This window comes from Eublepharis macularius, chromosome 11, assembly GCF_028583425.1.
Source record: "Eublepharis macularius isolate TG4126 chromosome 11, MPM_Emac_v1.0, whole genome shotgun sequence".
Taxonomy (NCBI): domain Eukaryota; kingdom Metazoa; phylum Chordata; class Lepidosauria; order Squamata; family Eublepharidae; genus Eublepharis; species Eublepharis macularius.
Window position 1 is genome coordinate 71398042 of NC_072800.1, and position 16138 is coordinate 71414179.

The window sequence follows — 16138 nt, forward strand, 5'->3', positions numbered from 1 at the left end:
AGGGATTTTAGAGATGTCTTGAAAGTGCGCCCACAATTCCATCTGTTTGAAGGACTTGTATAATTCCAGATGTTGAACTAGTACATGTGTATGTGGGTGTCTCTGGAGGATTTGTAAGTGCTCAAGCAAGCAAAACCATTATGACAGAATGATTAGACAGGTTTAGCAGAAACATAATTGCTCAAGACACCCAGGAATAATAGTACAACCATAGTCAAGTAAGGGAAAGAATCTTTATTATATGTCCATCACATGCAAAAAAGTTTTTGGAAAGAAATTGAAAAGGCATTTTTGGATGTTCTCTGGAATATCTTTGGTACAGGTAGAACGCTGAAAAAATTCCAACCATAAGGTATTGATATTGTCAAAATTAAGAGCACCGTTGATTTTTTGATTCACTTTTAGGTCAGCTGTTAGCCACCTATAAAATAACCTAACATGCATTTTTTCTGAAGCATTCCAGTTCTGATCACTGTGTCCTAGTGTTGCAATTTAAAAAATATTCTCAGGAGCCGGTGAAAGTTGTCTGTAGTTTCAACCATACTTTGCTTTCTCTGTAGCTAGAGCCAACCTGCGAATGTTTGCTATGCAACCAGCCGCTGCTTCCTGAAGCGTTTCATCCGTGGAGCCTGCCATACCCAGCAGAAGCTTATAAAACAACAACAAAATTCAGAAAATAATAAAATGAGAATGCACTCCAAACCAAAACCACTATCCTGAAAATAAATTATCATAGCATGACACATGTCTACCAAAACATAGTGAGTAATGAATGAAAATGGCCCTGCATTCCACAGCTCTGGGATCCAGTTTTCAGTCTGTTGAATTAATAGTAGCTAAAAGCAAAACGGAGTTCCAAAAGAACTGAACAGATTAAGATGATGAACATATTAATGACTGTTAGACACGCAACTCGGGACATTTCTCACGATGGTTAACTACTTGTCTGCTTTTAACGGTTAGAAGCTGGGAGTGGAGAACAGGGAGTATATTCTGTCCTTTTACACCGGACGGCACACCCTGACTGAAAGATCCAGATCTTGTCACTGGTCAACAATTAGATTCTGGACCAGACAATCCATTAGTCTGACGAGCTATTATTACATAAACAAAATTATTTATTCTTATCAGAGGCCTGGTTTTACCACCATGCCATAAAATCACTTTTTCTCATGGTTATTAATGTCCACTTAGGAAAGGTCTGCCCTTAGAAAAAACCCAATTAAGTTTGTTTGTTGATGAATGGAAGCCCTTTGTAGATTCTTTATGTGAAATAGATGACAATGATTTGATTTGTGGATTTATGGATTAAGGGATTTTGACATTAGAAAAAAAAGAGCTTTTAATCATTACCTAGGGAAAGTGTAGATGTGACATGATATGACTATTTGTTTTGGAGAAACCTTTTAGTTTAGATTGTTTTTTCTTGTTTTTTTCTGTATTCTGTATGTTTTTTGTATGTTGATTAGTTATTTTTGTTTTTGTTTGATTAGAATGTTTGTAATTGTAGTATTTTTAGGTTTGTTTTTAATGATATAGAACATCTCTTAAACATTACGTGTTGAGTATTATGTCTCTCTAAGACATGCAGCACATACACTCCTAGGATGGAAAATACCAATAACTGCAATAGTGGAATTGTGTGTGTGTTAAGTGCTGTCAAGCAGTTTCCGACATTACCCTATGAATGACAGACCTCCAGAATGTCCTATTATTAACAGTAGTGGAATTATACAGACATAAAAATATTACAACCCATGTTGTAGGTACACATCTTCAGGGACAGGATTTAAGATGAATTGTTTTAAACTTTCGCCTAGAATCAACTTTCTGGAGTTCAACAGTCCAGTTTTATTCTCACTGTGATCAGACCAATTCTGTCTCAGTGGAAACACTCTGAATACGGAATCAACTGCATGGCAAGATGCCTACGTAAAATAGCTGCTCAAACCAATAAATGGTTGTTCCTAGTTCATGCTGCAATTTTGTGGCAGCAAGTCTGTGACACAACTGCTTAAACACTTAGCTTAAAGCAGCTACATGGAACCCCAGATTTTGGAAAGCTTCCCAAACTTTTCATGTGGCTTCAGGTATTTTGAAGTGGACACAGCCTTAATTAAAAACCCATTTTTTTCTAGCTTACAGCCCTCAGGATTCTGAACCCACCCAAACAACATTGAATCAAACCACAAAAAAATCTGTTATCACTCAGTTCTCATGCTTATTTTTCATACTGCTACAGTATTACATAAAATTATGAACTGTTAAATATAAAAGCAGAAATTGAACACAGACTTAAGAACTATATACTACCTTTCACTAACCTTCCAGTGGTTGGGAGACGTGGGTCACAGCTGCATACATCTGGTATGAGCTTTTAGAGATCAAAGCATTTTATATTTCAGGAAGTATTTGTGTTAGACTAATGCACAAAATAAGCATCTTGCCAGTCACCTCTCACCCTCTGACCCCTAGATGTAACTTGTAAAAACATTCTACTTTCTTGCTTGAATTCATTTTTTAAAGGTTGTATGAATTCAAGCACAAAGCTCATAGAAGCACACAATTGTGCAGCTTGGAAAAGCAACGTTTCTGACATAGGATGCTGTTACAACTAGACCAATCCAAACAGAACAGGAACAGGATTTATTTGCCTTACTCCAAAAGATCTTAAACATATATATAGGTTTGAAAAGACATGCCCTAATTTTGGTATGCTGTAACATATAACAACATGTTAACACTCAAGGCACTGGAATTACAAGAATTAAATGTTGCAAGACTCAAATGATTAAATAATTGAATCAGTGGAGGATCCATCATCCAAAATGGTACACAATCAACCCTCCTTGTCTCACTTCTTCTAGACCATTAATCCAGCCCGTAGACCAAAGTTAAGCAACCTTTGGGGTATGTACCAAGCCGTGACATGTTGGAGCATTTGGCTTAATAAACTGGGCCAATTCTGTGTCCCAGGCACCAAGGAGATGCTGGCTGCACCACTGGGGCTCAGTTTTCTCCCAGCATGTCTAGCCAATCCTTGTCTCTCTCCCTCGTCTGCCAGCAAACCAACAGGTAGACGTTGCAGGATTTTTGGCACTTGGGGGGCAAAAAGGTCATGTTAGACAAATGTAAGACACTTTGATAAACATTGTAAGTAGGATTACACTCTTTTACGCCCATTGACTTTAAAGAACTTAGAAGGGTGCAACTCTGTTTAGGATTACTGTTTGTTTTGGAAGGACAAATTACTAAGATGGTACTGGAAGAACAGAGTTTAGGGGCACTAACAGCATATTAGGCACTAGCAGCTGACATCTCTGGCTCCACTTGAAAGTTTGTACCTGTCTCAGTTAGTCCACTTACCCAACAAGCAAGCAGGCCCTGGATATATCAGTGCATTCTAGACAGAATCACTAGGCAACCTGGTTATGTGAAATCTTCTCAACTGATAAAGGGACCATTCTTCCCTTAAGCCTGAAACAAATATCACTGGACCAGCTTCCACCATAATGTTTACAATCAGAAGACTGTTGGTGAACCACTCTGGCTATGTTTAAACATCACAAACAGGTTGAAATAGTCATGGACTTGGCTAGCTGGCCTTTCATCCTTTCTTTTCTTGTGCACGGAAGCCTTGCAGTAACTCCAAATAGTCGTGACATCCAAATGCAGGCACTGCTACAAACTAGGGTCAACTTCTTTCCCAGAAAGCAGGATAAAACTAGGCTTCAGAATTCCAGTTACTGGGAAAGAACCTAATCCCACTGTGGTGTCTATCAGTTTGGTGTAGTGGTTAAGAGCAGCAGGACTCTAATCTGGAGAACCGGGTTTGATTTCCCACTCTTCTGCTTGAAGTCAGCTGGGTGACCTTGGGTCGGTCACAGCTCCTCCAGAGCTCTCTCAGCCCCACCCACCTCACAGGGTGATTGTTGTGAGGATAATAACAACACACTTTGTAAACCGCTCTGAGTGTGGCATTAAGTTGTCCTGAAGGGCGGTATATAAATGGAATGTTGTTATTATTATTATTACATTTGGACGTCATCACCAATAAACTCCCCTCTTCAATCAATGAGTTGCATGAGGGGAGAAAGGACTATTACTATTTACCAGGTTTGTTCCCATCATCTCAATTTATTCCTATCAGAACAGGAGTTGTGCCCCCAAGGTTTGGTCTCCAGATAGATGGATCATCTGTATACAGGCAATATATATGATGATTATCCAAGAGATAAACATAATTCCTAAGCAACTCATTATCCTCTAACAGGCACTGTCTGGATGACATGAAAATGTGCTTATTAATGCTGTCCTTGATAAATGACACATGATGGGAATTACAAATGTCAAAACCATATGGCAATTGTTAATCTCGGAGAACGTCCTCATGACAGTAGTAACCATCCTGTGAATGTGGTTATGTGAAGCCACCCAAAGGGCTTTCCCATACAATCAAGGTGCTGGATCTTGCTTAAAATTTTCCAACGTGCAAGGAGGGGAGGGGTGATTGTAACAAACCCCCTTGGGGCAGACCTCTAACTCCTCCCTGGCTGTTCCTGGGGTCCCTTGTTCCATAAGAGCAGATTTTCAAGAGGGCATTTTGAGCTGCAAGAAGGCGGATGCAAGGATGTATTGCCTCCATGGAGAAGAGTCCTTCTATCTGTGTAAAATTTAGGAGTTTTTTTCCAAGCTGCAGCTTCATAATAAATGTACATTTGTTAATTATTTGTGGAATAATTTCCATTACTGTTAAAGAAATAAATCTTGTTTTCAAGTTTTGGGCTGAGCCCTGTTGATAATAACAACATCATAATAACATTTGATTTATATACTGCCCTTCAGAACATCACATCTATTCAGAGTGGTTTACAAAGTGTGTTATGATTATCCTCATGACAATCACCCTGTGAGGTAGGTGGGACTGAGAGAGCTCCAGAGAGCTGTGACCGACCCAAGGTCACCCAGCTGGCTTCAAGTGGAGGAGTGCGGAATCAAACCTGGTTCTCCAGATTAGAGTCCTGCCGCTCATAACCACTACACCAAACTGACTCTCCCCACTACACCAAACTGATAGTTAGAATGATGTCACGGTAGCACCAACATAGGCCTCCCAAGGCACTGAGATTTCTATGCTTGATTGACTGACAGCAAAGACACAGACAGTACATGCCTTTAAGTAATGGCACTGCTTGCCTGCATTTCTTTTTCTGCCCTCTTTTCTTGGTGCTTATAAAAGCACCTTCCTCCACACAACTCAACAGCTATTTTGGTTTCTGCCATGAACTGCAATTCTGATCAACTCTAATTGCAACATGTTCCCCCAGGCATGCCACAATTTTCCTGTGAACCTTACAGATGAGTTAAGAGCCGAAGAATTTCATGTGCTACATTCAAAACCAAAAGTATGCATGTACATAGCGTACATACAGTGGTTTCACTAAAGACTTAAGTCTGACATTTGGAACAAGGAAAACATATGCTATTTATAATTACGGTCTGCCTGTTCATAGCAAATCTTTTGCCTTCCTTAAGGTACTAAATGATGAACCCCAACAATAATTTTCCACAGTAATAACCATTTTCATAACTTCATCTTGGGAGCCAGTTCATTCCTCCAGACCACTGGGAGGAAAACCAGTACTGCTTAGGTATGTTATTTGGAAGAAATAACATATATATGCATTTTCCCTTTTTAAAAAATCTCTGCCTTTATTCCCTTTTGCTTGCTTATGGTGTGTACCTAGAAATGTCAAACATGACAAAGGCAAACCTGTGTATTATAAAAGTGTATTAATTGGGGGACTGCAGTTGGATGCAGCTTCTTTTGAGAGTACTGAGACTTCCCTCTTTAAAATAGCCCTATTGTCACCCGTTTGCTGATATATAAGGTTTTTTTTAATGCAGCCCTTTCAGTGAGAGAACATTGTGGCACTGCAATAAACCAATCATCATCATCAATATATCTAATTTTCAATGTGACCTCATCTGTGGATACTTAAATCTGGAGATTGGAGCCATGAACATATGAGCCAGATCTTTCTACAGACCTAAGTAAACCCTCAGATTTGCAGAAAGATCTGAAATCTAAAAGGGGAAAAAATGGAGGTTAAACCCCCACCCACCCCCACTCACCAATAATAGAAGCAGCACCTGAATCTTTAAGAAGCAAGTGCCCTCAGTGCATATTCTGATGCATCTAAAGAAGAATGACATACAGATTATCTAGTGCCCTGGTAGAGACCTAATGCTAGCAGACACTTTAAGCTGAGCATATTTAACAGAAGCAGCCAGGGAGGCATCAGTAGAAGCGGAAGTAGAAGCTGTTAATATGCTACAGTAGCTACCCATCTCAAAGGGAAAGGCTGAGAGAAATTCAGAGGCAAACTAAAGAACAACATACTGTACAGACTTGTATGATTGCAAGACTAGTCAGAAACATAAGACCATGTCTCAAAAGAGATAACGCCACTCTTCAAAATACAAGATGAACTTTACATACACAATGGCACCACCTTCCGGGGAGGACAGTTGTACCAAAAGCTCCTTGGACAGAAATCATGAACAACATGCAATCATCACTTGTGGGAACTGAAGAATATCTGTAATGGGGCAGGGAAGCCATCTATTGGCCAGGAATCAATGAGAAGTTATAGACATTCTTAGATAAATGTGATGTGTGTAGGTCCTGGAAAGACAGCCAACTCAAAGAAACATTAGTACAGCATGATATTCCAGAGTGGGTTTGTTTAGTTGGATAGATAAGGAATATATAATCATTGTAGATTACTTTTTCAGTTTGGGAAGAAAGAACTATTTATCAGCCTTTTCAGCCAGAACACGTCACATGCATGATAAAAGCACTCTTTGCATGCTATGGGATACTGAACACAGTCTGCTCCAATAATGCTACTCAGTTTTTTGGGAAGGAATTCCAGAAATTCAACAAAGAGTGGTATTTTGATCCCATTACATCATCACCTGGACATTTTCAAAGTAAAGGCAAAGCAGAATCAGCAGTAAAAACAGCAAATAAACCCTTAAGAAACAAGCTGCAGGGAGAGATCCATACCTAGGAAGACTAGATCACCGGAAGGCTGCATCTCAGGGCCTAAACCCAAGTCCAACACACTGATTAATAAGCAGAACCACCAAGACCTTTTTACCCACAAGTGGGAGATTACTACAGCCAGGGTTCACTGTAAAGTCCCTTGGTGAACTGAGGAGACAGCAGTAATGAAGACGGGCGCCACATTATAACTGGTAGCTAGAGATCTTGCAGACCTACAACCAGGAAACACAGTAAGGACTCTAAGGAGTCAAGATCTGACAAAACAAGGCAGAATTTGGCACAATACTACTGTAATACTGCAACCAGCATGAATACACAGGAGCAGAGTCTCTGCCACACGTTGACAGCGATAGAGAAACGTTGGAGAATTGTCCGGCAGAGAGGTGTGGAGAACAAGAGACTGCATCAAGGACACACCTCGAGACTCCCGTGAAGCGGAAGACATGAGGAGAGTTGACAGACATCGTCCCAGGAATTTAAACTGACTCATAGTAAGTGCATTATTAAAAGACCTGCACATCTCAATTATGTGTAATGTTGCTTTTAATTTTTTCTTTCAAAAGAAAGGGGTTGTAGCAATACGGGAAAGCCTGGTTATATTACAGTTCTTGGGAGGAGCCAGGAATTAAGGTAAGGGTAGTGTCCACTTTCCTTTCATGTGGGCCTGAGCACAGTGAGAGAACATGCACGGTGAGAGAGGTCCAAGAATAAGCTATTCAAATAAATTTGGAAGTTTGTTCAAAGACAGAGAGTGCTTTTTGTGAAGACAGAAAGAACATGTTTTGAAACATGGCCTGTGGACAGCTTTGAGAACTTACCTTATGAGGCAGCATAGCAACATTATAAGCAAATAAAGACAGCACAGCAACAGGTCACTATTAGCTGTGTTAAATTTTTCTCAGTGGCCTGCAGAATTTGTCGTGAAATTTTATGTATGAATTTTAAATTTTAACTTTTGGTCATTGGTTGGACCAATTCTATTTTCCTATGACTTCACTAGATAGTTACTGTTTCTGATTTGTACTGGCCGATGACCGAATAAAGAAGTTGTTGTTGTTGTTGTTGTTGTAAAGACACAGCACCAGGTGCGACCACAGCAGACATGCTGATTTGACCAAGCCATCAGGCCTGGGAAACCAAGGCTGTCAACATCTTCCCACCACATGCACACAGGAAAGTCAGCATGTTTGCCTCCATCATGTATTATGGAATTTCCTACACTGGAATTATATTTGTGCAAGAAACTCATCACAGAATACAAGCACCATATATCGGCAGTACAATGAATAAACACACTGGATTAGAGCAGAAACCCGTTTAGTCTAGCATCATGTTCACTCAGTAGCCAACACATTGCCTGGCTGGAGGGCCAACAAACAGGGCTTAGAAGCCTTCCCTAATGCTGCCTCCTAGCACTGGTATTTGCTGACAGAGAGGTTTTCTGCTTCTCTGTATTGAGGTTCCTATTATTCACCATGGCTAGTAACGGCAATTGATGGATCTATCCTCCATGAACCTGTCTAATCTCCTTTTAAAGCCACCTATGCTTGTGGCTGTTGCTTACTCACTGGCTGTGAATTTTACAATTCATTTAATTATTCAGTAAAGTAGTACTGAATTATTGCTAGCTGAAATTACAAACGGGTTGAGCTGGATCAATGTAGGAAAATTGTTTGCTGTCTTTGGGCTTTAGTATTACTTAGCTGAATCAGCCAGGAGCTAAACTGGAGATTGTACATCCCTCCGAAGTGAAAAGATGGTAACTGCATCATTGCATTGGGGATGTGCCACAAACATTGGCTTCAGATCAGGGGCAAACATTTCCTTCTAAAGTCTGCTACCTTAGAAGCTTCAACATGAAGTATTTAATGCCCTTGCATTGATTAAAACAATTTATAAGCCCACCTTTCTCCCTTTAATGAGAAATAAATTGGACTACTTAGCTGCATAAAGACCAACAAGCTTATATTTGTTTATTTAAAACAATTTGTGTTCTCCCCTTTTGCCCAAGAGGCATCCAAAATGGATTATTGTACATAAAAACCACAATGAAAGTAAGTGGGGCAAAATCATCCTTATCCAGCAGAGGCTGAAGCTGGAAGACCAGCCAAAGCTGGTAAGAGGCACTCCGAGTTGGATGCCACTTATGATCCATAAGCAATCTGGGGAATCCAGCGGCACCTGTAAAATAGAAACCTGTTCTTTAAACTTGCTTGAAATTAAAAACTTCATTATACCACAGCTGCTATATTTCTGTACTGCACTTAGTTATGCTGGCTGTACTTCTTTAATCCAGCCTCTTGCTTCTTTCCATATGCTATTCTACCAAGAAGATGTCAAATTCCTTGTTCTGTGATCTCCTAATTAGTAAGAGGATAGGAATAGTAGCTTTATCCAAAAGAACGCTTTACATGCTTTTTATAATATAACATAAAAGAAAAGAAGTTGTCTTAAATAAAAGCATATGGTGGAAGGCCATCCAAAAAAGTATCAGTCTACATACCGCCAGAATTTTGCTTTCAACACAGTGCTGAACACTGGAAATATTTAAGGCATCTAAGTTTGTGTGTTGTTTTACATGTATTCTTCGCCCCGCAAAAAGATTTATTCAATTAAAATTATAAATAATACAGTATGTGGTACAATCCAAAATTAATTAGGGTTTCAACTCAGTTAACACTTTATCGTTACTTAAATCCAGAGCTCCCTTTCTAGTTCCTCATAAGGCAATATTTGGAAAGCACATGCTGCTGAAAAACAACTTGGCCCTTAAGACGGTGGGCAAAAGTTAACAGATTCAACTGAAAATGGACACTGAGAAATTCCCTTTTGGAGACAAACACCACTGGCTTTCTGAGGATGCATTAAGCCAAGAAGTTCACTTGTCTCTGACCCAAGAACAAATAGGAGATTTTCTGGGGAAGGTGGATCCATTAGGCTGACTGCCTTCTTTTCCACGTTCTTCCAGGGTGCGTATATTAAGGTCTCTCTCGGCATACTCTAATTACCATTGTCAGTCAGGTGTGATACTGAAATACTTTTTGCTAACTGGAAAATTAAGATTCAAGGGAACTAAACAAAAAATTTATTTATGGTTATTTGTTCTCTTTTCCATTTTTAGTAGAATAGCTGTGCTGTATCAATCAAATCATTTAAAACTCCAGCAGTACAAAAATCCAGGATATTACCTTGAGCAGGGATTCATCAAAGGTCTTCACAGATTATTTTATTAGCTGCCTTTCTATCTTACGGCACTCAAGGAAGCTAACAGTATAATTTTTTAAAATCCTAAAAATACATAAATAACCACAATTTAAAATCTCAGTTTAGGACTGCCAATAAACAGAGAAACTAAATTAGTCAAATATTGTCCAAAATATAAATAGGGAAAAACAAAACCAGGTAACGGGCCAGTCTGCAGACTTTCCTTCTCCTCTATACATAGCAGTAACACTCTTTTTCCTCCACTGACTTTTATGAAAAATCAAAGTGCACGTAATCAGGAGGAATATAGATAAGGCACCAAATTTGCCTTTGAATTCAACCTAGGGTTGCTAACATTGGGCTTGGAAATTCCTGGAGATTTGGGGGTGGAGACTAAGGAAGGTAAGGTTTGTAGAGGGGAGGGACCTCAGTAGGATATAATGCCATAGGGTCCGCCCTTCAAAGCAGCCATTTTCTCCAGGGGAACTGATTTCTTTCATCTGGAGATCTGCTATAATTCCAGAAGATCTCCAGGCTCCACCTGGATTTTGGCAACCATAATTCAACCCTGAGTGTAAACAATCTGAGATGGGAGCTCCCCAACCCTCAGTATCTCTCCTGATTGCAGATCCTCCTTGTTCTTTAATACTGACATATGGAGGGCGGGGGGGGGGGGCGGGGGGGGCAGTCTGCAATCAGGAGAGCCACTGATGGAGGCTCCTGTGACTCCAGACATATACATTTAACTTATGGCCAGTAAGAGGACCACTAGTCTAAATAATTAATTATCAGTGTGTTTTTAGCCCACATACAGCACTAAACGGCTTTGGTACCATATTTAGAAGACATTCTATCACCAGAAACAGTCGTAGAGCCTGGGGGTATATAAAGTTCATCCCCTGAAAAGCAATCTGCAGTTCTGATAATCCAGAAAATGAGAGACCAAAAGTCTTTTAGCATACTTTCATCTGAAGGGCATTTTCAATTTTATTTTTATTTTATTGTAGATTTTGAGAGATGATTAACGCACAAAGAAGGCACTTGAACTGACAAAGATCTTTGTAATAATATGTATCAAGAGAGAAAGAGAGACAAAGATGTAGGAAACCCATTTCAGTTCACTGGAAACTCATTTTACTAAGATTAAAAGAGGAGCCAGGTTACTTACCATATGCAATAGGCATTAGGGAGAGTGGATGCTGCCAGGTCCGTTGCTTTTGTCCTTGCAATGAACATTTGCTCAAGGCTCACCCTGGGACCACTTCCCACACCAATCTCTTTCACTCGTCTATTATCAGCTTTACATTCTCTTTTCCATCTTATATTTCAATTGTTTAGATTTTTGTGAATTTCTTCCTTTGTACTGATTAATGTAGGGAAGATATGGCTGATTTGGAGAACAGTTACTAAGTAGGTATCTTCTCTTCCAAGCTCTTACTTTCTGTTAGCATTTTATTACTCTGAATGTTTTTCCAGTCGATACTGCAAAGAGCTATCTAAAGACTGCATAAAATGCAAAGCACAGATCTGAAATGCTTAAGAACTGCTTGCCAAAGTGTCACAAAAACCCTCCCCCCCTCAATGGACTGAAATAAAAAATAGAGGAGCTACAAGTAAGATAATGACTACATAGCTGGCACATATAACTTAGAAAAAAATACCAGTTTTTTTCCTCTACATTACCAGCTAAGTTATAATGCAGTGGGACTGGATAGTTAACAATGTCTCTTGCCTTGGAAAAGTGGATGGGCAGTGCAATCTGGGGAGGGAGGGCAAAAGCACTCTGGAAGCCAATTAGGAGGTACAACAATACACCCCAGACTTACACCATCGCAATCCCTCCTATGATGGTGCAGCAGCCTGGTGCCACACCGCCCAGGTCCTTTACTGGTGCCCGACAACCGCAGCTAGGCGGAGGCATAACTGGGATATAAGTCCCTGTGTTGGTGGACTGGGGGGTGGAGGTAGGGCACAAGTTAGTCTGCTCCCTAAGCCATTTCAGGCACAGGAATGCCCCCTGCAGTGACAGAAAGTTACACAACAAAAAATTATGATGTAGCCCATAGGTGCCTGTTGTAGGGGAAAACTGCCCCTTCATGCCCGGCCCCGCCCAAGAGGCCCAGTAGAGCATAGGATACCGACTACCGCAGGGACCAATCTGCTTGCACCTCTGCAGCAGCTGAGCCCCTTCCACGGCAGCCAATCAGACCCCCACCCACCCTACGTAACCCATGGCTGGGGCACCCATAAACTCAGATAAGTAGGGATGCGGCTGGAGTGTCTGCCTAAGAGCCCTCTGCCATGGGGACTCAGAGAGTGAGGCAGGCGAGAGCACTCATTGTGGCAGGGCGAGAGCGTGCAGGGAACTTTGCAAAAAAATAAGGTGTACTGTGCACTCACACATGGGAGGAGAGCTAAATTCATAATGTCTAACCACCACCACCATCTGAGTTTCCTTTTAGGTTACCCGTCACCTGAGTCCTGGCTTGGGGAAGGGTGAAGATGCACCGACAGATAAGAAGAAGCTGAGGACCAAGTTGTCCCAGCTTGCTCATTCACACCAGTCCTCACTCTCTTCTCACTGGCGCCCCCCAATGGAGGCCTCTGTGGTTGAAGCTCATCAGTGGGGTGGGCAGCCCATTCCTGCCAAAAAGGCAGTCACCCATGCAACCATGCTTGATGCATCTGTTTCAGAGGGGAGGGCTCCTAGCAGCCTATGCCAAGGTTCTGCTCAGACTCCCTTATCCAGGTTCCCCCCTTGAGCAGAGGAGAGAGTGCAGCCACAGGTCGAGGTGACTGCATACTCGCTCTCACAACTCCTCCGTGATGGTCGGTGAATGACCTCTTGAATGTCTCCCTCACAGGATGAGCTCCAAGCAGCCACGGGAGTAGAACAGCCAGATGTAGACAAGGAGCACTTTCCCACTGGAGGGGCATCCAGTATCTGGTTACCAGCAGCACCTGTAACAATGGAGCCACCCATGGGCACACTTCCAGGATGTGGCAGACCTCGACGTGGCTTGTGTGAGTCCCAGCCCCCCACCATATGTGTTTGTTTCCCTTTCAGGCAGGTCACAACCTGTCAGGGAGGCCAAGGAGCATGGCTGTTCCAGCCCCTGGGGATCCTTCTTAGCTGCCACCCAAGCCCAGCCCATGGAGATGTTCCCTGGGCAGCCCGTGACTCAACCCTGCTTCTGACAAGGCAGCATGAGGAATGGCTCTCATTTCTCCAACAACAACCAGGACAGCATTCTTCTGGGACAGCCCCACCCGGAACACATTTGAGCACACTGCAGTAGTCTAATCTAGACGCAATCAAGAACTTTAATGTTGTGAAGGCTTTTTTTGCTGTACCTTTGCTTGACTGCTATAAAATCAAGAATTATGGTTTGCAAATTTTTAAATACTGTTACCAGGATTCAAGATTCAATTTTAGAATTTTCTATACCGATTCCCTTTCTGACATTTGGTTACTTTTCTGAACAATGTGAGGACTTAGACGCACTTGGAATATTAATTATATTTATATTTAAATGCTACTTGTTGTGATATCTTTTTTCTATGATAAACAATTCCTCAAACACACATCATAATTGGTTCAGTCTGTCTGAAATTTCACAGGGATGACTGAGAAAAAACTGGGAAGATCAAGCCCAGGTGAGCTTATTCTCACCTCTCCCTCCTAGGTCTCCCCTTCTTGAAACATCTGGGGAGGGAGGGACAGAGGCGAGGGGTTGCAGCAGCATCCAGGCATCATTTTTAAGACTTACGCGCTGGTAGCTTCTTCTAAGCATATTCAGGATAGCTGCCATGGAACCTGAGAATTCTGGTCAGAAGAATCCATTGCTTCCAGAAATCCTGGGTAACGAAGTTCCCAATGAGTTCAAATCTCAGGTAAGGCTTAAACGGCCTTGACCAATTTCCTGTCTCTCAGCTAGCAGTGGGATGAATCCAACCAACTTTTCTGCTGATGAAAATGGGAGGAAGTGTCTCTTTTAACCACCTAAAAAGGTTATTCTTAACTCTGTATGGATAAAAGCCATGTGAGACTGAGGCTGTATTAAGCAAGGGAGCTGGGTGAGATTGAGTAGAAAAGCTAATGGTCTCCAACTGGATGCATACATGTAAAATTATTAAAAAGACAGGCCGTCTAGAATATTAAATTAAATGAAACCATGTTGATCAACGTTATTAAAATAAAGGAAAGGCCTAACAATGTTTACCAATGAACCTCCTTTTCCCAAGAGGAATCATCTTAGCTCATGATATCCAACTACGGAACTTTTGCCACTTGACTTTTAACCTTAACATTTTCTTAATTGCTTTTCAGTCTCTACATAACACATTTTTATTTGTATTTGCCTCAATCCAGCACTTATTTTTTATGTATGGAAAATCCAAGCATACATTTTTTCTGGCTTCAAGGTCTAGCCTTCTCTGCTTAATGAAGGAAGCAGATTTGTGTCAAATGAACAGGCAGCTAGCTCCATGTGTGCACAGGAATCTCTGGATGCGATGACTGACATTTCATGCAAAGATTCCTTTCTTCCTGGGCAATGTTAAGTCATGTATATGGTTTATTTTTTAAAAAACAATACACATTGGTACAATAGATCAAACTAAGTTTGGGTATCTTCCTTATAATCCATGATATTGTGATATTTTATTTATAACAGTATCATGTCCTCCCTAACTATTCACTGATATATACTTGTACATGCTTGAAACTTTAATAATGGTGATGAAAATCATTCCAATTCTGAGTGGTTGTCAAAACCGAACAAAAATTATTTGAGATTTAAATATAATAACATAATAACATTCGATTTATATACCGCCCTTCAGGACAACAATGCCCACTCAGAGCGGTTTACAAAGTATGCCATTATTATCCCGACAACAAAACACCCTGTGAGGTGGGTGGGGCTGAGAGAGCTCCAGAGAGCCATGACTGGCCCAAGGTCACCCAGCTGGCTTCAAGTGGAGGAGTGGGGAATCAAACCCGGCTCTCCAGATTAGAGTCCCGCGCTCTTAACCACTACACCAAACTGGCTCTCAGTTTGTAAGAAGTGGGCTGAGGATAATGTCCCATCCACATATTCTCTGTACAATTGTGTATATTTAAATGGAGCAAAAACTTCACTTGTGATTTTGGCCTAGCTTTGGAGAGAGCTGATGATAAGCTTTCAGCCCTGTCTAGTCCTTTCCACCAGCTGCTGGGTTTCAGAACTTTTATAAAATGAAAGGTTTTTAAAGGCACTGCATGATTTTAAAGGCACAGTTGAAGTCTACAAATAGGTATATAACCTTAATCCCTCACTTTGTATCTGCTAAGCAAGTAGCCAACAAAGATGCAGCAAAGGATTACATCTATTCAGTTCCTCCACATCTAACAAACATGTTTGAGAATGAAGAACTTCCTAGTGTAAGCTGCCTCAAGCAGGACTCTGAAGAGGTGGCATAGAAATATTCTAAAAACTTTTCTCTAATGATAATCCCTTCCCCTATTGTGTGAATACAATTGAATGAACACACACACACCGTAGGTAAGCTATATGAAAATGTACCTTGTTGAGATGGCCAGATCGAGATGTACTAGGAAGATGTATTAGTGAAATCATAACTTAAAATTGATATAACCTTCCTTTATGAAAAAGGTACTCATCAACGTATGCTAATGCTTTATAAGCTCACAGTACTACTTCAATAGACAAATACATTATCTAATTAGTAAAATGAGACTCGCTAGTTTCATGGAGAAATATATTGTATTTTCACTGAATGCCAAAGAGACTAGTCAAGAAGTCTGAAATACCATTTTTATTGTTATTTCTTACGTTTAGCTTCTGTGAATAGTTTCTT

General features: G+C 40.8%; 1 protein-coding gene across 2 annotated transcripts in view; it reads right to left on the minus strand.

Annotated features, from left to right (window-relative positions):
• Positions 1 to 214: 214 nt before the first annotated feature.
• The window catches only part of ODAD2 (outer dynein arm docking complex subunit 2), a 90898-nt gene continuing 74974 nt past the window's right edge, over positions 215 to 16138 (minus strand). For both annotated transcript variants that reach the window (XM_054991514.1, XM_054991515.1), the window contains one exon: positions 215 to 648. In XM_054991514.1, the coding sequence (XP_054847489.1) occupies positions 535 to 648 (114 nt within the window). In that variant the 3' untranslated portion in view covers positions 215 to 534. The remainder of the gene's footprint in view (positions 649 to 16138) is intronic.